Source organism: Benincasa hispida, chromosome 10, assembly GCF_009727055.1.
Source record: "Benincasa hispida cultivar B227 chromosome 10, ASM972705v1, whole genome shotgun sequence".
In the NCBI taxonomy this organism is placed as follows: domain Eukaryota; kingdom Viridiplantae; phylum Streptophyta; class Magnoliopsida; order Cucurbitales; family Cucurbitaceae; genus Benincasa; species Benincasa hispida.
The window spans coordinates 842,622-866,994 of NC_052358.1; the positions used below are offsets into that span (position 1 = coordinate 842,622).

General features: G+C 34.5%; 4 protein-coding genes across 8 annotated transcripts; 1 reads left to right on the forward strand and 3 right to left on the reverse strand.

Moving 5' to 3' along the window:
* Positions 1-959: 959 nt before the first annotated feature.
* LOC120087776 (DNA polymerase epsilon subunit 3) lies at positions 960-3,705 on the forward strand. Of its 2 annotated transcripts, XM_039044669.1 has the most exons (4): positions 960-1,296; positions 1,505-1,623; positions 3,107-3,314; positions 3,407-3,705. In XM_039044669.1, the coding sequence occupies exons 1-3, from the start codon at positions 1,124-1,126 to the stop codon at positions 3,286-3,288; spliced, it is 474 nt and encodes a 157-aa protein (XP_038900597.1). In that variant the 5' UTR covers positions 960-1,123; the 3' UTR covers positions 3,289-3,314; positions 3,407-3,705. The 2 variants fall into 2 exon arrangements, with proteins under 2 accessions (XP_038900597.1, XP_038900596.1); XM_039044668.1 differs by having other exon boundaries at positions 3,107-3,705.
* A 2,203-nt stretch (positions 3,706-5,908) lies between these two features.
* On the reverse strand, positions 5,909-11,944 carry LOC120089345 (heterogeneous nuclear ribonucleoprotein Q). Of its 3 annotated transcripts, none has more exons than XM_039046778.1 (10): positions 11,798-11,944; positions 10,254-10,267; positions 9,172-9,656; positions 8,979-9,095; positions 8,650-8,790; positions 8,308-8,481; positions 7,566-7,773; positions 7,294-7,466; positions 6,695-6,780; positions 5,909-6,375 (listed from the first exon to the last, which is right to left on the reverse strand). In XM_039046778.1, exons 3-10 carry the CDS (start codon positions 9,625-9,627, stop codon positions 6,192-6,194), a joined length of 1,539 nt encoding a protein of 512 aa, XP_038902706.1. In that variant the 5' UTR covers positions 9,628-9,656; positions 10,254-10,267; positions 11,798-11,944; the 3' UTR covers positions 5,909-6,191. The 3 variants fall into 3 exon arrangements, with proteins under 3 accessions (XP_038902706.1, XP_038902707.1, XP_038902708.1); XM_039046779.1 differs by having other exon boundaries at positions 10,236-10,267; positions 11,798-11,913; XM_039046780.1 differs by lacking the exon at positions 10,254-10,267 and having other exon boundaries at positions 11,798-11,911.
* Positions 11,945-14,033: 2,089 nt separating this feature from the next.
* LOC120089347 (protein FANTASTIC FOUR 3-like) lies at positions 14,034-15,415 on the reverse strand. Its single transcript, XM_039046784.1, has one exon. It carries the CDS (start codon positions 15,142-15,144, stop codon positions 14,299-14,301), a length of 846 nt encoding a protein of 281 aa, XP_038902712.1. The 5' UTR covers positions 15,145-15,415; the 3' UTR covers positions 14,034-14,298.
* Positions 15,416-17,182: 1,767 nt separating this feature from the next.
* Positions 17,183-21,898, reverse strand: LOC120089346 (rho GTPase-activating protein 1). Of its 2 annotated transcripts, none has more exons than XM_039046782.1 (6): positions 21,318-21,898; positions 20,748-21,255; positions 19,773-19,893; positions 19,384-19,503; positions 18,287-18,517; positions 17,183-17,963 (listed from the first exon to the last, which is right to left on the reverse strand). In XM_039046782.1, the coding sequence occupies exons 2-6, from the start codon at positions 21,215-21,217 to the stop codon at positions 17,379-17,381; spliced, it is 1,527 nt and encodes a 508-aa protein (XP_038902710.1). In that variant the 5' UTR covers positions 21,218-21,255; positions 21,318-21,898; the 3' UTR covers positions 17,183-17,378. The 2 variants fall into 2 exon arrangements, with proteins under 2 accessions (XP_038902710.1, XP_038902711.1); XM_039046783.1 differs by having other exon boundaries at positions 20,748-21,267; positions 21,330-21,897.
* Between the last annotated feature and the right edge of the window lie 2,475 nt (positions 21,899-24,373).

Genomic DNA, 24,373 nt, shown 5'->3' on the forward strand with positions numbered 1-24,373 from the left:
AAAAAATGTAAACGATCATCTAGAAAATATAAACGATCGTTTACAAAACCTAAACGATCGCATAACAAAAACTAAACGATTGCATCGCATAACAAATATCTAAACGATCGCACAATATAAACCTAAATGATCACACAATAAATATCTAAACGATCGTGTACCAGTTAGTTAAATGATCGCACGATATGAACCTAAACGATCACACAATATAAACCTAAACGATTACACAATAAATATCTAAATGATCGTGTAACAGTTAGCTAAACGATCGCACGATATAAACCTAAACGATCACACAATAAATATCTAAACAATCACTTAATATTCTCTATTCGATCGTTTAGTAATCTTTATCTGATTGCTTAGTAATATCTAAACGCTCGCTCAATATTCTCTAAACACTCGCTTAGTATTCTCTATCCAATTGCTTAGTATTCTATCAACGATCGATTACAAACAAATACGCGATTATACCCTAAAAGATAGTCAAATCTCGAATATCAACATGCATTCTTCAAGGAGAAGAGTCTCATACCTTTCAAATCACGATGACGGTGGCAAGTGCGTAGAGACGGTTGGCGAGAAACCTGCAAGGAGTTCTCAGCTGAAGTTCAAAGAGAAAACAAGAGCAAATTTGAGAGAAAATTCTTCGAAGAGAAATGCTTGATAAGGAAATGAAGGGATCTATCGTTGTAAAGTATTCGTAGAGGCACGCAAACAGTCTAAGGGCTTTTTAAAACTGGGGATAATTTTAGAATTTCGCATGGGCAAAAGGTTAGTGGTAGAAAAGTTTTTAAGAAGATATCATTGGTAGAAAAGTTTGTTGTCTTTGGATCATTTTGTAAATTTTTCCCCCATTTTCGCCACAAGCACTTGCATCTAAAACAACATCCAATAGAGCGCGGACGACATGTCGTCTTCTTTAAGCTATCGGGTTTACGTAGATAACAGAAGATCAAGAAAAAGGAAAGCCCACAAAAGCGATCGGGCCGCCGTAACCCGGAAACTACCAGAACGATACTAATGGCGGGAAACAGATTCGAGCAGGCCGCTGGCACTTTTTACGCCGAAGAAGAACCATAGAAGAAGAAGAATACACGCATCGTTAAGGGAGTAGAGAAAGATGGAGAAAAAAATAGGTGCCGCCATTGAAGAGCTTCCAAAGACTATAGTTCGCCGAGTGGTCAAAGAGAAGCTCTCTCAGTGCTCTCGGGACCAGGACATCTCCGTCAACAAAGACTCGCTTCTTGCCTTTTGTGAAAGCGCTCGAATCTTCATCCATTACCTCTCCGCTACGTAAGCTCCGCAATCTGCCCTAATGAAATTCTAGCCACTATGATGTTCGAAATTAGGGCTCGTTGTTTCTCTGCTGTGTACCTTTAAAACGAAAGCGAAACAGATTAAAGCGATAAATCTATTGTTGTTATGCCGTTAGCGTTTATGAAAATGTTGTTATGTATTAGTTAATTCTTGCGTTCGTATTAACTGGTAGATTCCTAAGCAGGTCGTATGATATATGCAAGGAATCAAAGAGGCAGACGATTAAGGCGGAAGATGTATTGAAAGCTTTAGAAGATATGGAATTTCCCGAATTGGTTAGGCCTCTTAAGGCCTCCCTCAATGGTGAGTAAGCTTTCCACCGCTGTGTTTACATTTTTTCTAAGAAAAAAAACCATTTCTCATTGGAGCCTGAAATTGCACGCTTAATTGGAGAACTATGTTCTGATAGTTTTCATTTGCTAGACATTGTTCAAAAGGATGGTATAAAACTTCTCTTCGACCTGCTTTATAGTTGCGCAATAGTTAAACACGTGAATCTTATTAGCAATGAAGTTTTCTGTGTACCCGTATTTTACTATGTTAATGGTAGCATGATCTAGTCTTTATGCGCTTGCGTGATTTCCCTGCCTAAAATGCCTTGTATTGCTAGACGTTCAATCTCTACTTTAGATGAATTTCAGTGAGCACATCAGTAGTGTGAGATATTGCACGGTTAAATGAAGCCATATGCAAAGAGGACGTTAACATTATAAGACCAATCCTCATCAGTTCAAACATACAAGATGAGTGAATTTGGCACTGTGATAGGAATAACTAATAAGGACAGACGTTTTTCAATGTGAAAAGTGGATAGCAAATGAATATTCAATGTAAGTCTGAATGACTCTGCCGTTAGTTTCTGTAGTTGAATTACGAATGTAATATAAGAAGGCTGCATGAAATTCATCTCAATTCCCTTACTTAGTTTTACTTGATTGAAATTCGATTCTGAGAGAGCTGGAGTAGAGCTCAAAGAACTCATGCATGCATTTTATTGAAGGATTGTATGATTTTATTAGCTTGAATAAGCTCCTACAAAATTAATCCTCAAGTGCATATGAATCCTTGGAAGTTTTGGTTTGATGTCATTTTATTTACTTGGATCCACAAATGCTATTGAGAAATTGAGTTTTGTAAGCTTTGCTATATAGCGATGAGTAAGAGTTGGGGATTTACTTTCTGGATTTCTTTTAGAAGTACGTACTTAGAGAAAGTGAGCAAGAATTTCTGTTTGATGGGGTGTAAAACGAGGTCTTGTTTATTGAATTCATGAATAGTGGTATTTCACAACCTACTTAAACTATTTCTAATTTCATTTGTAGTTGGATATATGAGGATTGATATTGAGTCTGATCACACTTTACATTCTTTGATGGAGAGATGCTTTCTTAATGCATATGTAGAAAAATTCATAAATTCTTAATCCTGCAATACAAGTTCAATGTGTGGATACTTTTGTTATTCGTTCCCTTGATTTGCATTGTGTTGTCATTGTTGCTTGCTTTATTATTAGGTGAGAGAGGGTAATTGGTCATGTGATAGTATGTCTTATAATGTCAAAGCTATTTCATTTGAAATCTGAACGATTGCTGTGCTTGTTTAATGGAAAAGAAATGTGATATTAAATTGTATGCAGAAAGCAATATTAATCTCCATCGGCTGTGATTTTCTATCTCATGGTCGCCAAATTCATGTTCATACTTATCTAAGATTAGTATTAAGATAAGCTAGCTGAACCTTTATAATGATTTTATTCATTATGCAACCTTTACTTGGCTGAACATAGAATTCAGACGCAAGAATGCCGGAAAGAAGGCAGCTGCATCCAGAGAAAAAGAAGTGAAAAAGAAGAGGAAGATAGAAGAGCCAACAGTTGAAGGTACAGATGGAGAAAGCGTAGATGGGGTTGGAAATGATGATAATGACGAAGACGGAAACGAAGATGAAAATGGCGCTAGTGATGACTGAGAAACATGATCTGTTTCACTAATAAGGTACTCAAAATGAGGTTATTCTACCACACTTGTACGTTGTTTACTTTCAAAATACAAAGAACTGATTTTGCGATGGTTTACAAATCTTCTAGAAAGGAAGATTTATTTAGGTTGTATATTGTGAAGGGCAGCTGCACCTTTTAGCAAGTTCTGTATCTATTTGTCGACATGGTAGTCAGAGAGTTCCCCCCAAGACCTTGTTAGTTCATTTGCTTACTGCATTTCTTTTTGTTATGTTGTCAAGCAAAGACATTAAGGACATTTCTCTATCCTTCTTTTGTTCATTACTTGAAATCCAGAAAATGTTTAGTACGCATGCTATTGTGAACTTGCGGATCATGGAATTTTTCTATTTCACCGACGGAATGAGATATTAACATTTTGATTTTAATCTTTGTTGTTTTATTGGGTAGTTACATATGTAATAATAGGTTAAATTGTCAAAATAATCCGAAGTATGGAGTTGATTTTGATTTAAAGTTTGAGATTGTTCTCTTTTCGTGTTTATCACAAAATTCAGTCTGAAACTTAATGTACGAACAAATTTGGGATTATGGTATAAATCATATCTGTTGTCGTCTTTCCTCCTTTCAGTTCCAATTTATTTTTCTTTTTCACAATTTCAACTTTATGCCCTCAATGACAAGCATTTGTTTAGATTTTTCACTTGAAGCAATCCATACGTATAAAAACTTTTTCATTCATGAAGTTAACCAAAAAAAAAAAAATCCAATTTAGTTTCAAAAGTTAGTTAACACTTTTCATAGTCGAAACGGATCATTTCAATAATTACCTTCAATAATATTATCTCAGTTGATTAAAATTAATTTTGAAAGTTATCTTATTACATGCATATAATTAAATATATTTAGCTTTACCTGTCCAAGGTGTTAGGATTGATGTCATAAATCGTATTCTCGTAGTTTGTAAATATTGTACAAATCAATTGTTATTAATAAAATAATTGTAATTTTATAAGTATTTACTCAATCTAATAAAATGAAATCCTAAGTTATTTTATATAATTTAAACATGTATGTAAAGACATACAGATGGATCATATTTAAATGATAAAACGGTCTATAGTAGATGGATCCTGATAACACTACGGATACAGCCTATTTTGTAGACTGTTTTGTAGATCCTGATCATTCATGTGGAGACATGTGAGTTGAGGTATTCTATACAAAGAGTTTGTATAAGACCGGATCACGAAATGACTATTCTCTTTATGTAACGCCATTAATAGTAGACTTACATTTCACCGAGATGACCATAGGTGACAACCTGAATTCTGAGTGAGTTGTGAAGAGCCTATGAAGGCGGTCTTTTGATTTACATGGATGAGAGTGGTTAGATCCCTGACTCAATATGCCTACTATTCTGGAAATTCGTCTGATTGACAACTATACTTATATTTTGTGAAAGATCATCGCATTGTTGACTGGTTATATCCAATTGACACATAAATATTTATATAGTGCGAAGAGTGCCGTTGTCAGTCTTTATTGGAGTGTCCAACAATTAATGGATATTGAATAATTTAATTAAAAGTTTAATTAATTATTCAAGTACCATTTGAGCTTCAAACTACAAATTCATGAGGTCCACTCCGTAGCTCAACATGGATTTAATAAGAATCAATTTTGGATTAATTTAAATTGCTCAAATTAATTGAGAAAATTAATTATATGTAATATAATCAATTTAGTTTAATTTAATAATATATAATTACTATAATATATTTGATATATTAGTATAAAATTTATTTGAGAGAATAAATATTTGAATATAATTCAAATATTAATTATATGAATTTGATTCATATAATTAAATTTAATATAAATGAGATTTATATTAAATGCCATTAATGAGATAATTAAAACTATAAATTATATGTTATACATAGTATGTATATATATATATATTCATATTAAATTTAAAAAAATTAATTTTAATTTTGAAATAAAGAGAGGAAATGATTTCCCTCTTCTTAATTCTCTCTCAACTCTCATGTAGTGAAGTAGAAGGATGATTTTCTTCAAAGTTCCTTCTTTATAAAGCTCTCTATGATCTCTACAAAATTTCTCTGCTAAATCTCTCCACTCCTCTTCCTTCCACTCTCCAAAAGTTACGAAGCCCACAAATGGTGGGCGTAACAATTTGAAAATCAATTTTGATCGTAACTGTTTTAGAAAAAGAATCATGTGAAAAAAAAATCTTCAAAGGTATAAATTTCTTGAAACTCTCTAATTTCCTTTTCTATTGTTATGTTGTGACATGCCGTAAATTTTCTTTTTCTATATAATTTTATGACTGTAATTTACATTCTGTTTAAAATTAAAATTGGAATCTATCCTCACGTTTCTGCTTCAGAGGTTCCTTCACAAGAAACATCTGAGACAATAAATAGAATAGTGAACTCCAAAAAGTTAGCCCATTGAAACAATAGGAAGAATTATTGATATCTCTTTAATAGTAGAACCCACGAACTTCTTCCATCAAGTTAACTCCAGGCTCGTTAGGCCAAACGCCCCGCCCTTTTCTCAGTTCAACGTAGCTTTTTTTTTAGCACCGATGGGATTATTACCACGTAAGCCAAACTCATTTTCAAATTTGATATCATTTTACCACAGAATAAACGTATTTCTGGTCTAAAAGTGGGATGGAAAAAGAACAAAACCAAAGGCAAAACACATTAATTAATTTGAACTGTAACCTAAGTATTGATAAAAACTAACAAACACATTACAAACCCATAAATTAGCTAGCTCCACTTTATCAATACTGAAGAAGAATCTATCATCACGATGTTAGGTGGAGGGAGGGGGGCCTCCGGCTGAAACCTTCCTGTTCGTTCACATTCAACGTCAAGAACTAATATGGGCGATACCTGCGACCATGGCCTCCATGGCCACCATGGCCACCGTCATGTGAATGTCTCCCCCTACTAGAACTGCCGCCACTCTTACTGCCACTTCCGCCACCACCACCACCTCCACCGCCACCACCACTTCTTGGATGTGGTGGAGGAGTAAGCATTTGTGATCCTGGTTGTTGCCTGCAAGGAGATATAGAGCTTTCGGCATAAGCCATCAGGCAGAAGCTAAACTATTAGATGCAGCAATTTACTCTAAAGATATGGATGGTAGATAGCCTCAACTAGAGAAATGAAGTGGACAGAAGCTTCAAAAGAAAACGGCAAAACTTCATAAGAGGACTTCTTTTAATAGGATTTATATCATTCCATTTCAAGCCAAACCTATACTTACAAAAAAAAATCCCAGGAGTAAAACAAATAAAAGAATATTCCACTACAATCAGATTATTATACAGGTATAATATAGGTAGAAAGTGAAGAAAAAGATGTATGAGCTTACAAGACATAGCCAATCCGTCCATCAGGTAGCAACATTGGCATCATTGCCATGCCAGCAGGAGTTGGTCCTCTTCCATATATCAAAGGCTGCAGCTCAAATGCAATTCAATCAGATTTTTCATTTCTAATTCTAAAAGTAAAAGGTGCTTTAAATCATACGTCCAAGGCACAGAAGTAAATGCAACAGCCAAATCAGTCTAATTTAAGCTGAGGATAAGTTACCAAGTCGATTAATAGTCATCAGGTTGAGGTATTTTTTATTTCCAAATCTCTTACGGAAGAGGGGGAAAAAAATCTCTAAAGCCAACGAATTAAAAGGAAGCCACAAAATTCAGTTGGAACAATCTAAAGAACATCAATTGGTTTCTCCCAATGAACTAGAAGGACAAAATCCAGTGCCGTATTGTATCCTTGCATTAGCAAGTAACATTCACAAAACGACTGATTTCTTATAAGCTCCTCCAAATTATAAATATACTCTTTGCCAACTAGCCACTTCTCTAGACGAAGGGAAGGAGATGACTAGGTTGATCTTATCAAGACGTCAGCATACCAATTCAGAACCCATGAAGAAGACAAACAAATGCACAAACATTTTACCTGACCAAAACCAGAAGCACCATATCCTGCATTTACACCACCATAAGCACCGCCAACAAAACCATATCCAACACGAGGTGGATAGTTAGGAAGCAATCCAGACTTCTGGCTATTCGATCCTCCAGACTTCTGATCCGCCTGTGGCTTTGCAAGAGAACACTCCAAAACTTGACCTAATATATAAGCATAAAAAAATGGATATCAAAGACCAGCCTCACTTTGGTGATGGGAAAAATGAAAAATTTTAGAAGAGCTTCTGGAGAAATGATCACCATCCAATTCATATTTTTCAGTATTTTTTAAAGCCTTCATAGCACTGGACCTTTCTGAAAAATGCACAAAACCAATTCTATTCTTCTCTTGTCCAGACTTTGCAGGAGGTAAAACCACTTTTGTAATTTTCCCATGATGGTCAAATAGCTTTTTCAACTGCTCCTGTGTTACATTCTTTGGCAGATTCTTGACATAAACAGCCTTCACCTGTTTTAATAAAAAAGATAGGAAAAAATCTATTATTGAGAACAGACCACTCAAAGATAAAGTCTGAAGTTAAATATAACAAAACTTAACAAGGCCCATCTTCAGTCAATAATCAACTAAAGGCCATAGATAGAAAAACCAACTTTAAGGTGCAAAGGGAGGGGCCATCTTCAGTCAATAATCAACTAAAGGCCATAGATAGAAAAACAAACTATAAGGTGCAAAGGACTAGTTATGACATGTCACACAAATTTTACATTAGTTTTTTTGTTTATCAGGGAAAAAAATTGAGACAACTACCTTAATGACCCTAATTAGTTGTTAGATCAGAAAATCTATATAAAATGAAATTATTAAGTTGACCATTTGGCTTTTGTTTGTCGATAAATTTACATATATAGATAAGAGTTGTCACAAATAATGAAATCCTGAACAAATATACGTGTATTTGATAGTTCATACTCATTAGGAGTTTATAAATAATTACATGAAATTCATTTGCTACTATTTTACATGAAATTCCTCAAGCAATACCTGTGAAGCAGCAGATGAATCGGCATTTTTAGGGTCTGCCCAGCTAACAGTTGGAGCATTATCATCTAGCTTAAATTTTGGGTTCATCATCTTCTGCCTTGAGTACTCAGCACATGAATGATTATAATAGTCAATAAAAGCAAAACCCCTGTTATTGCTAGTATTCTTCATATCCTGCAACCAAAAATTGTGCAACATCAAATTAAGAAACTGGACGGTAGTTTATGTACGACAATCTTATTAAGTCTTTGGAAAGAGAAGAGTAGTACAATAATTATGGAACAAGAACATAATGTAGTACGGATGTAGGAAGATCGAACATGAAAATCATGTCATGCTAACCTTTACTAGTTCCACAGCAGTAACTCCAGGTCCAATGTCTGTCACGACCTTCCTAAGATCTTCCTCACCCCAGCTCCTGGGAACATTACCGATGAACAACCGGTGCTTTGCTTGAGATGATGAACATTTAATCTTCTTACCCTATGTCACATGCATAAGCACAAAGAAACAGGTGATAAATATACCAAAAAATGATAATGGGAAGAAAAGGCACGAGAGATTCCAAAAAAATCAAAGGATTTACAATATTTCAACATTAGCTTCCCACTTTGCACTTAATCTATCAACTTATTGATGTGCGGACTACAAACAGAAGTAAAAAAGAAAACCTTGAATTCAGTGTTATTCAGCTCATCGATTGCTTTAGAAGCCAACTCTACACTTCTGTAGGTAACAAATGCAAAACCCTTATTCTCATTTGATTCTTTACTTCTCATAATGCGAACCTGCTTGAAACAAAATGCTATTATTCCCTGTGAAAAGCCCATAATCTGGATATAGAATAAATATAACCGAGCTTACCTCTGTAACTTCTCCTATGGATTCACAAAAACTCCTCAAATCCTCTTCAGAAGAATCTTGAGGAATACCACCAACATATACTTCAGAACCATGAGGAGGTAGGGCGAGAAGCTCAGCATGTTTTTTCTTTTCATCCTCATCATTACTTATTTCATTTTGGGCATTAATTCCATTCTCGTTAGTTCCATCATCCTCCACTTCTTCAACATCTTCTTCCTCACCTTCCTCCTCTTCCTCCTCCTCTTCCTCCTCCTCCTCAACTTCTTCTATTTCTTCCACCTCCTCTTCCTCTTCTACTTCTTCGTACTCAACATCTTCTTCCATTACCTCCTCGGGATCATTATCAACTTCAAGATCTACCCTCTCATCAGAGTCACCTGGCTTTTCAGGTTCATTCTGCTTTTCAGGTTCAACTGGTCTAGCAGTAGATGAAGCATTTCCCTTTCCCCTTGGCATCTTATTTAATTAAACAAGCTTGCAAGTAACTGTGAAGGAGGCACAGAGGCCAGAAGAATTCATGGGGAGATATTAAAAAATTACTGAGAGGAGGAAACAAAAAGAAAGGCCAAATGGAGAAGAAAAATATGAAGCTGAAATGAAAAGTTGTCATGAGAATAGACTCAAGGGGATTGAAATGTGAAAGACTTTTTTTTCTAGAGGGCTAATGTTTATAACACAAGTAGCATGAAAGAGACCGATTAATGAGTCTCTCAGTGACTACAATGAGAATTACGGAGGTGGTGCAAAACAACATAAAGATATGAATGTCTTGAAATCAGAATGATTGCAATACCAAAAAAATTCTTTTGACAAATTAGCTTTCTACATCTTTTTTCAAGGGGTATCATTTTCTGAATATCTCACGAAACTAATGTTAATGACAGCAGAATAAATTATGGAGACAATTGAATGCTTTACTTTAATGCAAGGACATAACCATGCCACACAAAGTAGCATATGAGATCCAATGGAACTATTTTGATACAAAAGGTTTAGACAAAAAAGGAATGAGACTGCTGCTACAAATGGAGAATCAATTTTGTCCATCTCACAAAAACATATACCAGTTCCAAACAACATACCAATCTGTGTACCCCTGCAAAGAATAAAGAAACTATGCTCAGATGAGGGAATCATCGTCCAAGCCATCATAACAATCAGTAAATAACATCAGATACAAAGACTCCTCATTCAGCTTTATCTTACAAGCAACACATAAGTTTCTTTGAAAAACAAACCATCTTACTTGAACAGAGTAAGATGAGTTGGTAAAAACTAAAAAAGATAGAAAATAAGCATGCATCTAAAATCAGTGATCATTTCAGATGAAACAACCTTAAAGTTTTCCAGAAAACACAATTGGAAGCATCTATTCACAATGTTAATTCTCCTCCCAGTTGATTGTCGGCGATTAAAGGGATAGAACGCCTCATGGATTGTCTAGGCATCCAACCTACACAAACCCTCCCTTTTCCTCAATGAAAACTGACCTTCATAAAGAAAAAAGAAACCTATGAATACCCTCCCCCAACGCCTATGAGCAAAGGGTGTGTTGTGCCAATAAAATTTGGGCACTGGACACGCTTAAAATATTTTACATAGACGTTATAACAAATACAATTAAGTTATAACAAACTTTGTGACACAGACTTAGGCCATTTCATAACACAGACTTGCCATGGGTGCATTGTAAACCACGTTGGAATTTGTGTTCCATGGACAGAAATTTGACATCTGCCCAACCATGGGTATAGTTCCTTTTTCCTTCATTTATATGGGAGGGAAAAATGGTATTATACTTTCTCTGTGTTAAAATGCTTATCAGCCAAGGACCCTTTTTTTTTATTTTGAAAATACTTTTTATTAGCCAACGCATGGACGAAAAGGATTCACCCATGGCGAAGTAATTTGCTTGATATGTTTATTTATGGTTTAAAGTACATAGAATCCAGACTTCCCACCCATTACCAATTAAACAAGTTTGGAATACATTAGTTACAAAAATCAAAATATCATGGTTTGAAGAGCTGAAATTACCCAAATTGAGAAAAGAGTCAAAGCCTACAAATGCCAATTTGGAACACTAGTGTCTTACATCTAACATACAATATATTGTATCAAACCTCATGAAGACAGGCAGATTACCACCTACCGTCTGATACAATCTCTACTTGAAAAGTTAAATTTTCAAAGTCTCAGATATGAAACAGTTGGATACTAATCCAAGCTAAAGCCCCAGTAATTCCTCGGATGATTTTCTTTCGCTTCTCCTAAGAGTATGGCAAGAGCATTCTTATAAAAACTGATTTTGAGTTTCAAAATCCTTTGATAAAATAAAACCCATTCTCCATTGAATTGTAACCCCAAATTTAACATTACTTGAATAAGTATTCCAATAATATTCCACCCGACTAGGTTCCATAAAATGCAGGGTATAGAACAGAAAGGTGCAGGTTGTGACTTCAAACAACGCGAACCGCAGAAAAAGACGGCGAGTTGCAAATGAAAATGTAAACAAAAGAAGAAAGAAAGAAAGAAAGAAAGAAAACAGTAGCGCATGAGAAGAGTAGACAAAAAGATAGATTGAAGAAAGACATAAACGATGAAATAAGGAGCAAGAGAGTACCAAAGATGCTCTCTGTGAAAATTTAGCGAAACTACTTAGAGAAGTCTGCCGAAATTGAGAGCTTGAAATGAAGAATCGTAGAAAATATGAGGAACGAACCCTAGACTCCTTCTTCAATGGAGATTTTGGGGCTCCATGCTATTGAGGGATAGGCCATTAACCCCCACCCACTACTCAAATTACGAATTCCCCCTCCTATCAGGTCTCTATTTACGAATTTTGCCCTTGGATCATGATAAATAAACATTTTAAATAACTCCACTTTAATTTTGATTCTTAATTTATGTCATGGTCAAATTGACCATGGGTAGCTGTTAATTGATCATCACACTACGTGCGGAATTCAAACGTTAATACCCACTTATTTGTAAAAGGAAAAAACATATAAGTTATAATTACTACAAAATTGAATATTTCAATTGTTGAACTAAAAAAGATATGTTATAATCAAATAATTAAGAAATTTTCTAATTGAGTGTAATTGCCGATAAAATACAAACTATCATCTTCAAGTTGGTTTATCCTTCTACTTTAATTATGGTTTGTTAATTCACCTATTAATTCTTTTTTTTTTAATGTAAAGATCGTCACAATTCCTTAGTTTTAATTAAAAAGCTGCACAAAATAAGTTTAACACTAATGTACTAATTTTGTAAAAATTCATAAATTTAAAATAGTAATAAATTATATTTTTCTATTAAATTTTATAAATTCATATTGTACATCGTTTTATAATTCATTAAATGCATAGGAGATAACTTTTTTATGGTATTAAGGATGATACTTTATTAAAGGGTTAAAGTTCTTACACTTTTTAAGTACATGGTCACCATTGCAACACTTAGTTAAGTTTGAAGTATTTTTCATCCATGTTAATTTTTCTATCTTACAAATATATCAAATTGTAATAATGAAAAGGGACCCACAATCCGTGGTGTTGTAGTTTAATCTTGATCTAATGTGGATTGTGCATCATTTAGATGAAGAAAATGTTAACATTAGCTATATTATGTTGCCATTTCTTTGAAATGATGTTCTACTTCTTCCAGGTAAGATAGTAAAGAAATGGCAACAGGGATGGCAGCAAGATGTGCTTCAGAAGTTTACAAACGTTGATAAGGTACTTGGTGAGAAGGGAAAAGCTGCAGAAAATTTTTAAATAAAAAATCCTGTTGAAGTTTCTTGATCTTTTTATTTCACAAAGAGAATGTAATAGCCTGTTTGGAATAACTTTCTAAATGTTGTTTAGCATATTAGAAGTTATGTTCCTATTTGCTTTTCTTCAGTTTTCTTTGGCACCTACGGTAGAAATCATACGTATTTGGCCCGATTGAGATTTTAAATCCTTGAGAAATCCCTTTTTTAGTACCCTTTGGAGCTGTCGTAACTTGGGTTCATCATGCTATACTTCGCGGAGAAGGAAAAACAAGCCGTTTATGCTTTAGTATCTATGGATCTAGTATTCATAGGCTTTCAACAAGGAATGTAATATTATCAAGCACCCTTCACTATCTAGGATAGTATTTGCGGTTCTACTTTTTTTTTTACAACTGGCTTTAAGCATTTAATATGTCATAAAGAAGCTTGCATGTATTATTGAATGACTCCTAGGGAATATAAATCGATGTGTGTGAAATGAGTGTCAAGAGACTGATACGACCAAAAACTATAACAGGCTAACCAACTGGAAACGGTACTAATAATACAAGTTTGTTATTCCCGACAATTTTATCTTTCAACTTCGCTGAACTATTAGCTATTTATAACTTAGAATATATGAAATTTAGAGCATTGAAAATAGAATTTTGTTTCTCTGGAGTACATAATATCGTTCAACAACTGAAATTGCTTTTTGGAGCTTGTGTATCCATTCAAGGATTGACTGATAATGCACACTGTACTTGGTGATTATAAATTTATGGTTAGCTTGGATGAGTCTCTTGTTAAAGTTTTTCTTACTAGCGAGCTGAATCTTGATAAATTCTCCTATTCACTTCTTTGCTTGGTTATTTATCTTCTGTTTCGAGAAACTGTGTAATGCAACTCTTCCTCTTCCATGTATCTAATATCTATCTGTGAGCTTTTCTGTTGTCAAACTTTGCAAAGTAGCTATGTCAACTCTCAATTATCATATACCGAATGCATATGGTCTTTATATTTGCTATAATAACGAAGCATTATCTACGTCAGAATTCTGTTTTCATGAAAAAAGATCTTTCTATATTTCAGGTTCAGGTTATGCTCTAACATCATCCTTTCTACCAGTAACCAAGAATATTTAGCTGATCCATCGCTGCAGTTATACAATGTTTCTTTCTCGATGAATGTGCAAGCTAATACACAAAAGGAGAAAGAAGATTTGACAGCAATTTTACACTTTTTTTTCCCTTTTCCCTTGTTCTTTGCATGTTTGGGAAGGAAAACTAATCTTGAGAACCTTACACAAAACTACAAAGGACGAGTATCACTTTCAACCCTCTCTGAGTTTCTTCTTCTATATTTCAAGATTGACCATTGTTCCCAACACCGCTATCATCAGTTTCTTCTTCATTTCTTTCATTCCCTTCTACATCATCCTGCTCTTCATCCGCTTCATCTTCCTCTTCCAGGATATAGTCATCGGATTGAACAATTTGCAGTTTCAGACGCCCATCCTCTCTGCGTGCTTGTAGAAATTCCTGAGTGGGAATTCTTACTTCTTTCAAGACAAATCTTCCATCTTGCCTGTAGGACGTGAAACAAACCCCTGTCTTTCCACTCCTTCCTATGAAAGATAAAGGTGGAGGGAAAGCTTGCCTACTCATCCGCGACCTCCTAAGTTCGCCACTTGAAGTCCCAGTTGCAACATGCTTGACAGAAGCGCTCACCACTTTCTCTTCTTTGATTTGCCAGTTTCCATTGATCATCTCAACTTGCAAGTCCTCAACATCATCCGAACTTTCTGACCCCAGTCCCTCTGTGCAAAGTTGCAGACTTTCTGACTTCACCGAGGAAAAGCCAATATCAATCTTGCTGAAGCTGGAATGATTGTTTCCAAGAGGGAATGAAAAAGGGAAGTCTTTTTTGTGATTATCGTTTTCATTCTGGCTTTTGTTTGTTGACATTTGGCTTGAATCGATGGAAGATAATGGATTTTGGTCATACGATATAGGAAGTGAAGCAAATAATGGTGAAGACAAAGCGTCCTTGGAATAGAGATCACCAAATAGCTCAGAGAACGAAGACCTTTCAGTTTGCTCCACAGGTTTAACATTCTGGCTCCATGATGACGTGACTGACTCAAGAAGGGTTTGATTTTCAGGCAACTGCTTTTCAAAGATGTGTTGGAGGCTTTTACAGACAGCCATGGCTTGGCTCTCTAGAATTGGGATTGCTGGCTTTGAAAGATAAAAATCCAAGACTCAAAGGAAATGAATTCTTGCAGGTGGACTGAAGAGAGTAAGTGAGATGGTAAGGATGCACGAGATTGGCAATGTGTAGAAACAATCAAGGTAAGGCTTATTAATTAGGCCAGCTGATTTTTGCCTTTGTTTGCTCGTCTCTTGGATTGGAATATAGACGGGTGGTTGTAATGACAAGCACGGATTTGGTGGTTGTCATTGTTTTGGAAATTATAATATGTTTTCCTCTGGACATTTAAATTTAGCATATCCCTGTTGATAACATTTTCATGTTGCTATAATCTAATGGATATGTAAAGCCAAAACGTTTGCATGAAATAGCTAGTGTTTTTGTATGAACAGCAAAACATATAAAGTTGATTTCTCTGATAATTGAAACTGTTGAATTCAAATGGATACAATATTAATCCTTATTTTCCACAAGTGAAATCTCATTGTTAAAAAACAATCAAAATGCCATGAATCTATTATTTGGCGCTTCAAACAACGATAATCTGTATTCTGGATATTCTCTCTAATAGTAAACTGTTCTCTCTCTGCTTGTAGACGCAACTATCTTTTCATGTAAATCACTGTCGATTTCTTATTATTTATGCTTTTCTACTTATATTTATTTGTCGATTTCATAGCAAGTTCTTTATTTTGTTAGGTGATGATGTGTTTTTCTAGAGGTTATAGCATGTGAACAGAGAGGATTTGATAATGTTTCTTCTTCCTCTGCTTGGTGGTGTATTATTTGCCACTTGACAATGAAATAGGGAATATTCCAAAGGATACTTCTCACATGACATGCCCAGATGGATGGTTGGCTTTCAAATCTACCGCCGATGGAGACATGCCAATGGACAGATCATTGGCGCTGGCTCTTAAACTAACACGTCATTGGGTTTCCTGAATTTCAGATATTGTGGCTTCTGGATGTTATTTGCCTTATGAAATTAAATTTATGCATGTCCTTTTAGAAGGATTAGAGAGGAAAACAATCAAATCATTGCTATTTTTGTTTCATTTGCATGTTGGGAATCATTCCTCAGTGTTCTTAGCACACCCAATTCAAGTTCTTGTTAAATTGCTTGTTTTGTTATTGATTGTGGGTGCCTATTTGATTTTTATGATTCTGAGACGAATCATTTATAACCTATAGTTTACTCAAGTTGACATTTTTTTTAATATATGGCAGAGAAATGGTGGGGTTTTTAAAATTATGGTATATTTGATGGATAGAGAGAGAAGAAACCCATTTTACGCCCAACATGTTCCTTTTTTGCTCTTGATAAACCATTGGATTTTTTGTGTGAATTTAGCTTTTGAGAATTTCTTTTTTGTTATCCACTCTTATGTCAATTTTGATAACAATTTATTTATATTTATTATTTATATCAAACTTCTAAATATCGCTTTCATCATTAGTTTCTCTGTCTTGTCATCTTTTTAGGAGTGTTTTCATAAATCTATTCAAGTTTGGAGAACTAAAAAACTCTAGCTAAAAATTCATATCTTTACTTTAAGAAATATGAAAATTCTACAAGCACAATTTTTAGTTACTTAAAGGAAAAAAAAAAAAGGTTTTAAAACCTTATTTTTGTTTTTGACATTGTTTCTTTAAAAAATGCAAAAGGAACCGTACATAAAATAAAAAATGAAACCATTATCAAATGAAGTTTAAATTCTTCATTTTTCCCTGCTCAACCTCTTATACTTCTCTCTCTCTTTTGAGTTCTAGTTCATCCCATAAGAGACTAAATTAAAATTAAAATTACCAGCAACCATGGTTAAATCTTATAACCTTCAAGTGTTGGGAGTTTCTTTTTTATCTGCACCAGATAATTAATTTGCATCCCCTCACGATTCTTCTATCTATTTAACATAAAAATTTGCCACCTGCTATGTGCAGATGCCCAGAATTTTGATTATTTACTTGTTAAATATTACTGAGGCAATTCTTGTGCCCATTTTACTCGGGAAAAATTAAAAAAAAAAAACGTAAAACCACATAGTGAGTATCATATTATGTTATGCTAACGCCATCCATATTTGAAGCTCAGTTGCAAAACCACCAAGTTAACCCAAACATATGTAAAAATTAGCAACCTCATCTGGGGTCAGCTCAGCGTATTCAACAAACTTTTTGAAGTGTATCTTTATATAGCACAGCAAGTTTTGTTAACAGGTTTACCAATTTATCGCCATGCTTCAATTCGCTCTGTCCATGAATTTATACAACTCAGATTGCCGAGCCGCTTCTCTACCGGTACCGGTGCCAAGACTTGGAATACAGAGTTCTGGTTATTTAGTTTGTTAGTTTCCTTTTTCAGATTTTGAACATTTGATAGATCGGTCCTGTTCTTATCAGTTTGGATTACAACTTCTGCATTCATGTCATTGCCTGCAACAGCTTCTTTGTCTTCATGGGCATTCAGAAAATCTCCATACCGATTAGGTAACAGTTTCTTGACATGGCTTAAAGAAAAAACATCTCCATCAGAAAAATCTGGACCTTCGATACAGTCGGAATACATTTCAAGAACAGGCGGTTCTGCAAAAAATTCAGGCACGGTTTGCTCTGCCACCTGAAATACAGTGCCGGTATTTCCAAGGCAGGGCTGTGAAGGACTCTGGTGGCCACTTTCATCAGGTGGCTCCAAATGTGTAGCAGCAGAATCGAGAATGGAGTCTTCCCTTCCCCGCAGTGTCCTTAAGATGAGCATCCTGAGAAAGTTCATTACTTGGACAGCATACATCAAAGCGGTCAAAGGGTCGGCCATCTGCATGAAAAGAATGCCGCAGAACCATTGTCAGATGGATCAAGCAACCAACGATTGTAAACAGGAATTTGACAATCGGGAAAGCAAACTTATGAGTTATGCATTCTTGCATTAGGTCGGAACTATAGAACGCATTGCAGGGTCAGTTTTGGACAGGTAAACAAAGGCCTCCAAAAAGGATTAAAGAAAATCTTGCAAATAAAAAGAGAAGCTAGAAGAAGATACCAAATTTTCAAGATGTGTCACGTAGACTCACAAGTTAGAAACAACATTTCTTGTCTCCAGACATTGGACTCAACTAACATAAGCTATTTGAATTTCACCTGAGTCATATTCGGTGCAAAAACCATAGCAATGTTGCGAGCGTTCATCTTGTTGAAATGTTCCTGCTGAACAACATCTGCCATTAGGTTGATTGCCCAATCCAACAGAGAAGCTTCACTAGGAGGTAGATGCCTTATTAGGTCAGTACATTCTTCTTCTGTCTGGCACTCCATGACCTCCTCGGGCGACAGAGAATCCAAAATCCCAGCTGGGAGTTCTCTGAACCAAGCCTGTGAATTTTAACAAGTAAAAGTTGAACACATGAAAATCTACATTACTTGTAAAAGAAACTAACATTTATAGCCAACACGAGCATTTAGTCTTAAAGTCATATTTTTGTTTCTTCTACCAATCCAACTCTAATCCAATTATGATGTCATACTATTAGAAAATGCATGCATATTTTTGTATAGAATATTATTCACTTTCTCAACGTAATGCATTTCACTGAATATGAGTTACAAGGTTACAGTTGAGTAAGATTAAATGATTGATGGTCTTGCGAAAAGAGACCCCTTCGGTACCATATAAGGAGGAAGAGAAAACTTAAAAAGACCATCCAACAATCCCACTCAGCAAAACACTTACAATATGTATATTGAAGAAACAGAGAAAAGGTATATTCCACAGAAGATGAGAACAGACAGCCTAGAGGCACAAATGAACCATACATACTCAATTGGAGGAAAGCAAAAAGACCATTCCTTCTTAAGGCAGTCAGCTCAGAAAAAAGAATCCACAATGATGATATTTTCAACATCTATCAGTAAGATTACTCAATCAACTCTTGCATAAAATTTGCAAGAGAAGAAACAGGGATCCAGCTAAATATAGTATGTGCTTTTGAATGGGTGTGTGAGCAAGTATTTTACAGGGGTACGAACACCGGACCATCATATCCAATGGCTGGTTGTCCATGTTCTTGGTGACAAACACAATACATTTTCTTAATTAACAGGAACAAGAACCCATACAATTTTCTCATTTCATAAGCATTTCTATGAATATTATAACAAAGTTTCACACACAAATCAACAGCATTATTCAAATTCAATATTCCACGGTTTTATCTGAGTCTTAATTAAATCGAGATAACCTTGATAAGGCCAGCTAAACAATGTACATCAATGTCGTCCGGTACCACTCCTTGATTTAACTGATCACGTACATACTCCTCTTGACTGTTCTCTGCATTAATTCTGAAAATGCCTTCAGCCTGAAGAGGTGAAAAAGACAGATCAGAAGTAGACACTAGGCTGGACCAATTAACAAGCATGCGCACAGTGGAAAGCTAGAAGAAAACTGGAAACTACCTTCTGCATTAGATCTGAAAGTTTATCCTATCTTCACCATCACGAAAAAAGACGGAAGATTTTTAGTTTTCTCTTTTTCTTTTTCACTAGGCCTTTGTGGCATTACTGAACCAATGTTTTGGATTTATAATTAAAAAGGACTTATGGGTAAATGAAAATAAAGTGCATGTACCTGCAAGCCACCTTGAGCATACAGACAGTGTTGCATTAGTATAAGAATCGTTGGCACACTATTCCCTCTCGAGTCATAAGACAATTGCATGGATTCCGTCGAAACCCCAAACACAGTTGTACTACAAATTTAATTTCAACGAAATAAGTCCTATTATATGCAAGCAACAAGAACGCACTCTATAAACATCAAGTATTAAGGCAGGAGAACAGTACCAAAAATGCAGCAAATAGCTTTTTTTTTTTTTTTTTTTTCTTTTCACATGAGATGTGATGTAGAAGACCAAAACAGAAAAGGGCTCTACATTTGGAGAAACTATTTGATGAGGCTGGAATAATTTAGTTGGCACTTTTATACCATTGGATGCAAGAGAGAAGCCAAAAATGATAGTTTATCCAGGCATCCAAGGGGGTTTGATGGAGGGGGTAGACACCTTGTGGTAATAGATTTTCCTACATTTTAAATGAATTTCTAGGATACATTTCATTGGAAAATAAAATTTCATGTTTCTCTTCTCTTTCATCTCCATTTCTGGTAGAAAGTGAAGCTACAGGACTCGTCAATTCTTATTTCTTACTTACAGAGACATGAATAAAAAATGTAATATTAAGGAGCAACATGACGAGTCCATTTTCATGATGCCTCAAATCCAGGAACAGAAACATTACTCAACAAATCCTTGATCTCAAAGGAAATTAAGAAAGAAGGCATCAGACATTCACAACAGACGAAAGAGATAGCTATTCAGATAGATAAATAGACAGCAATCAGAGTTTTGGGGGTTGAACCTCAACCAACTAGAACGACTTTCCAAACTTCAAAATTGCAAAGATGAAAGTATATACTAAACTTCAAGAATCACACAACCAAAACCAACAAAATGGCATAAAGAATCAGTGTATAAAGAAGAATCATAAGGCCAAACAAAATCAAAATTCATTACCAAATTCTGCAAGCAATCTTAAAAAAATGTACCTAGCACTTGGAGCCCTGTGAGGCACTTCTGGTTCGAACTCAACAGGCAAACCCAAGAATCCATTAAATCTATCAAAAGTGACATGCGTAACATGACGGACATTAGTCGGCCAACCGATCTCCATTGCACAAAGCTCTCTTCTGTCACTCTTGCAAGCAATTAAAGATTTCCTGAAAAGGGTTACAACTAAAGCCAACAACGACAGCTGATCTCTTCTTTGCTTAAACCGGTCCTTCCCCACCTCCTCCTCCACTTCACATTCTATCACAGTAACATCCCCATCGCCATCTACAGAAGAAGAGGAAGAAGAAGGGGAAGTGGGTGTTTGAGGATGCATGTTAACAGGGAGAGATCCATCATTGGGAGGCGTTGGACATGTAACAGTAACCGTGGAAGAGGAAGAAGAAGAAGAAACCCTTCTGCGGGATGAAGCAAAATGGGAAGGGGAATGAAGAACAACCTCAGTCATGGCTGCCAATGGAAGAACAACAACAACAACAACAACCAAAAAAAAAAAAACAAATTTCTTCTAATTTTCCCTTTATTTTTTTTTTAAATTTTAATTAAGTAAAAAAAAAAAAAAAAAAGAGGGTCCTCCTTTTTTTTGCTTTCTTTTCTTGGGAATATAAAAGAAACCCCCCAAAAACGTTTTTCAGAAAACAGAAACAAAGAAAGATTTGGGTAAAGAGAGAAAACGGTAATAGGGAAGAAGGAATTTGGATTGGAGAGGAGTTAAGATTTGAGAATCATTTAACAGAATCCCCCTCTCTCTCTCTTTTCTTTTTCTACAATGGCCGATCCTTTTTCATTGTGGAAGAAAGCAAAACAAAGCAGTTGAACGTTGCAGATTGAAGAAGAAGAAGAAGAATAGATAAAAGAAATTATTCAAGGCAGAGACTCACAAAACAAAACCAAAACCAAAACAAAGAGAGTAATTATCACTAATTTTAATTTTGGGAGCTTCAACCAGACGGCTCCCTTTTTTCTTCCTCCTTTCGCTTTCTTTAAATAACTTTAGGCTTTTGCCCCTACGGCTCCCCATTTCCACTCACCTCAACAAGAACAAACGCGCTTCAATTCATAATCTCCATTCTTAAGCCGCATTAACCCATAAAAATAGAAACTTGCCAACGCTTAAACAGATGGGCAAGAACTCTCATTTCATTGAAAAAATCTCTTCTTTATTTTCTTTGTCATTTTTTTAGAGCTTCTGGATTAAATATTATGATCTATGTTTGAAAAAAGACATTTTTTTTGTGGGGTTAATTGGAAGGTGTAAGTTAGATTTAAAGAAATTAAATGCATCATAGGCATCAAATAATCAATGGGTCTACCATATCTCATGTATTGAAACTGTCGTTATAATGCAAAGCAAGTTCATTAAATAATTCATTTCAGATTTTGTTGCAATCTGATTAAATAATGTCACAATGTGAGATACTGACAGAACTAGCCAATTATCAAATAAATGAAAGTAAAACAATAGTAGAAAGGAAATCAACAACATTATGCAAGTACACAATTTAATCTAATGTATTATAGATTTCCAAAGTTGCAACCATTTTTTTTTAATTATTGGTTAATTTCAGAAATTCATGTTAAATATGAGCTCGTTACATTGATAATGACTATTGATTAATTAAAGCCATCAAGAATGATGGCCCTTTTTTCCAACTCGGGGTTCTTATGGTTCTATTTTACCGTACCAACTAACTTTAGTCTAGGCTTATTGGTTTTTTTTTCCTATGGATTTAAAAACTTTAATTTCATTGTTTGAATTTTAATTTCAGTTTTCAACTTAGTTCATAGGATTATAAAAAGGAAAATTATTTCAAATGATAAAACTGTCGAAAATATTTACAAAATATAGTAATTTTTTTGAATTATCAATGATAGACATATTCAATGTCTATCAACATTGATAGTTACTAATAGAAGTCTATAAGTGTCTATCAGTATCTATCTTTGATAGTTCTAAAATTTTGTCATATTTTAGTTTATTTCTCTATATTTAAAAATATCCCTTCTAAAAAGTTTAATATTGTCCTATAGTTGGATTAAATCTCATAAATTCTAAACTATTTTTTACCTACTCATTTTTCTCAACCAAGTCCCAAACTTCATATAATAAGTTAAATAGTAAACACAAATTCATCATTGCTATGTAAATAATTTGTGGGTTGTAGTTGAAAGTATTTGGATCTATCAATCACAACTAAACTAGTCATAACGCTCATAGGTTAATTGGTATATTGGTGTATTAATAACCATAAGGTATGTGGTTCAAAAAAAAAATCTATTAATAGCTTCTAATGGTAGTGACTAATTACCGAGCGACTATCAACCAAAAAAAATAAAATTTAGAATATAGTATTATGGAAGGTTATTATATCAAAATTTGATCTTTTAATGAAGAATATATAATCCGATAATTCACACATATATATTTGAGAATTGAAATCCAAAGTTTGATATTAAAATGCATTGCTTTCTCACATGCTTTGCCTCTCCATTGTTAGCTTTACCTGAAATAACGCACTTAATTACTCATACTATATATGATTACTTTACCACAACACTTTTTCTCTTTTCACCTTCTATATGATTCCAAGCAACTATAGCTATTAAAGCTATATAAGTAGGTCCAATCAAGATGAATTTGACTATTAATTAACCAAAGAGTAAAAGAAAATCATTTTCCACACATTTATCAATTTTCCTTTTATATTACATGAGGTCATAATAGTAGTGGATAGCTTTCTTTTTTTACTTTCTTTTTCCCAAGGACGCAAATGACTTTCTTTTTTATATATGTATAGATAGCTTTCTAGCAGGGTGGAATATTCTTTTGAACAATGCTTTCTTGTTAACGGATAGCATGTTTTTTTTTTCTTTTCCTTTTTGTATTAAGCTAATAAATAACTTTATATCTTGGGTGATGTTATTCAAATACTTTTGAGTAGCTCTCACCCTTTTACCAAAAAATTAAAACCAGACTTTCAACAGTGTATACTATTTTTCTAAACAATATTTTTCATGCTAAGTGTGGGACAACAAATTCATGTTGCTCACCACTTAATTTGTATCAAATAGCATAGAAGAAAAGTTAAAAGATAAACATTTTCTTTTATTAAAAAAATAATGATGTATTATGGGTAAATTTGGACTCAGATAAAAACATATTATTTTTTAACAAAAAAAAATATTAAATTTGGTATTACTTGATCTCTCTTGGACAAAAACAAAATTCATTATCAAATTACCATAGACTTTTAGACTAGATGAACCATGGGTCAAAGTGTCAATGGAGCCCACCTCAACCACGATCAAGGATAAGCCGAGGTAGACCTTCTCAACTTAGGGGTGTGCAATTCACACACTCATGGCCTGATGATGAATTAGGAGCGAAAATAAGAACTTAGGTGATCCAACTTCATTCTCCAAACTCTTGTTACATCATAGTCTTTAATTTATGCATAAAATACCACATCTATCTTTTGCAAGCCACATCTTCCTTAATCATCAAAATTTTTACAAAGATCAAACGAGAGCTTGTACAATCATAGGAGATTACTCAAATCTTTATATAATTTGATTTCAACAAATTTTGTAATAGATGATTAAC

Bases quoted from the DNA above. Each gene is read 5' to 3' on its own strand.
- LOC120089345 (XM_039046778.1), bottom strand. From the start codon at position 9,627: ATGCCAAGGGGAAAGGGAAATGCTTCATCTACTGCTAGACCAGTTGAA. The intron at 9,096-9,171 runs GTAAGCTCGGTT...TGTTTCAAGCAG, and splicing joins CCATAGGAGAAGTTACAGAG to GTTCGCATTATGAGAAGTAA. The intron at 6,376-6,694 runs GTAAGCTCATAC...ATCTCCTTGCAG, and splicing joins GGACGGATTGGCTATGTCTT to GCAACAACCAGGATCACAAA.
- LOC120089347 (XM_039046784.1), bottom strand. From the start codon at position 15,144: ATGGCTGTCTGTAAAAGCCTCCAACACATCTTTGAAAAGCAGTTGCCT.
- LOC120089346 (XM_039046782.1), bottom strand. From the start codon at position 21,217: ATGACTGAGGTTGTTCTTCATTCCCCTTCCCATTTTGCTTCATCCCGC. The intron at 18,518-19,383 runs GTTATCTCGATT...TAAAATTCACAG, and splicing joins GTTTAGCTGGCCTTATCAAG to GCTTGGTTCAGAGAACTCCC. The intron at 17,964-18,286 runs GTGAAATTCAAA...CTTTTCATGCAG, and splicing joins TTGCACCGAATATGACTCAG to ATGGCCGACCCTTTGACCGC.
- LOC120087776 (XM_039044668.1), top strand. From the start codon at position 1,124: ATGGAGAAAAAAATAGGTGCCGCCATTGAAGAGCTTCCAAAGACTATA. The intron at 1,297-1,504 runs GTAAGCTCCGCA...ATTCCTAAGCAG, and splicing joins ATCCATTACCTCTCCGCTAC to GTCGTATGATATATGCAAGG. The intron at 1,624-3,106 runs GTGAGTAAGCTT...GGCTGAACATAG, and splicing joins TCTTAAGGCCTCCCTCAATG to AATTCAGACGCAAGAATGCC.